Genomic DNA, 1,867 nt, shown 5'->3' with positions numbered 1-1,867 from the left:
GCAATTTCTGAGATGATTTTTTTTTCAAACAATAGATAATATGTATCAAATATTTGAAAATAATTTCTTTATTTGTGTGTTAACTTGTAAATGTATTAGATCAATCAAATATTGTGCATTCAATAATTTGTATGTTCATTTGTAAATGTATTAGATCCATTCACAAATCAATGATTATAATTGTATGAAAAAAAAATCTTTAAATATAGGGGAAATTGAAGAATTTGCTTTATGTTTGAGCGTTTGAGGAAATACTCCAACTAAAACTAATAAGATTTTAACCTACATAAGATTCTGGAATAGTTAACATAAACCTAGTTTCAGATCCAAAATTTGTTGAGACAAAAGTCACAAAACACAATGAACAGTGTTCGCGTAGCAGAAAGTTGCACGGTGCAAAGCTGCAATTGCTTGTACGAATGGCAGAGCGTCACCCTTTAATTTTATTAAAGACAGAAGGTACATGATTCGGTCCTTTAATTCAGTTCACGTGAAAGTCATCCCATAAAGTAAGGCGTACAGTACAGAACAAAGATACTTCTGTTAGACGTTTATGACCTTTATGTAGATATTTCCAAATCTAGGTATTACCGTGATTCGGGTTCCAAAAAAATTCAAATTACTCAGGCCCCACAGGGAATAAATGCAGGAAACCCGACATCATGATCATGCTCATTGTAGATGTGACGCCCCACTTATTATTTTGCATGTGGGACCACTAGATCAGTGACCAGCATATTTCTGTCTAAATTAGTAAATTCAAAATAACGAGATATTAAGAACAAATGAATTTCTCACGATTTCATTGGTTTTTTCTACATCTATTTTCTCTTTGGTTACATCTACTTCTCCTGAGATATACAACGGACTTTATAAACAGTGGGTCCCACCACGTGTCACACGAAACGACACATACGTTTCGGAGTGCTATTTTTAATTGTTTGTTACAAAGCATGGAGTGATTCAACCCGATATGAAAAATCCGAAAAATCGGAATGTCCATTATACATGTCGGAATAATCAAACAATCCATCCAAAGCCAGAAACTCACTATTTTCATCACCACAGATAGCAAATTCATCATAACTTGAAATCTCGTCTTCAAATTTCCAGATCTGATCTAATCCAACGGCAAATGATGGAACACTTATCACATCATTCTCTTCTTTCTTTAAATTCTCTTCTTCTTCAGAAGAAGAAGAGCCGGAAAAAGCAGGTGGAAGTCCAAGTTCATCATCTGAAGCTTCAAATAAGTAGCCCAATTCCGGTTGAGATTCACCAGACTCTGACGTCAGATCTGTATTATTAGATGGATTTGGAATAGAAATTTCTTCTTCAAAACTTTTCATCACTGAAGCAAGATCTTGTGTCGCCGTGTTAACTTCCGAGTCGTCGAGTATTTCGAGTAAATCGTCTCGAAATCTCTTTGCTACAACTGAGTCGGAATCTGATTCGGACGAATCGTCTCGGACTCTTTTTTTCTCATTAACAAGTTGTGCCATTTAACGAAGGGAAAATGAGAAAGCTAGTAGTAAAGGGAATTTATTTGAGTTTTAGAGGGGGAGAGAGAAAATGAGAGTGATGTGGAGAAAGGAGAAGAGAAGAGAAGGGGTTTATATAGTGGGGGGAGGGGGTAACGGTTGGAAATGTTTTAATTTAATGGGAAAAGAACGAAGGCAGGCGCGTGTTGGTCGGATGCTTCGGCCATCACGCACGTCTCGCTCTTGCCTTTAATTTCTTGTTATCTTTTTCGTGTCTCATGTTCCTAGGGTGGTATTAACTATTAACTGCTTTTGATAACACGTTTCAAATCCGGTGGTCCATTAATTGTATCTTCTCTTTCACGGCTTTTGCGGTTCTTTTGACT

The 1,867-nt window shown here is 36.4% G+C and overlaps 1 protein-coding gene across 1 annotated transcript; it reads right to left on the bottom strand.

The window, feature by feature from the left end:
* Positions 1 to 775: 775 nt before the first annotated feature.
* Positions 776 to 1,602, bottom strand: LOC147479594 (uncharacterized). Its single transcript, XM_086576692.1, has one exon. It carries the CDS (start codon positions 1,500 to 1,502, stop codon positions 945 to 947), a length of 558 nt encoding a protein of 185 aa, XP_086432818.1. The 5' UTR covers positions 1,503 to 1,602; the 3' UTR covers positions 776 to 944.
* Positions 1,603 to 1,867: the final 265 nt, after the last annotated feature.

This window comes from Coptis chinensis, chromosome 8, assembly GCF_015680905.1.
Source record: "Coptis chinensis isolate HL-2020 chromosome 8, ASM1568090v1, whole genome shotgun sequence".
Taxonomy (NCBI): Eukaryota; Viridiplantae; Streptophyta; class Magnoliopsida; order Ranunculales; family Ranunculaceae; genus Coptis; species Coptis chinensis.
Note: the sequence above shows the minus strand (reverse complement) of the source record. Positions and strands in the feature narration are given on the sequence as shown.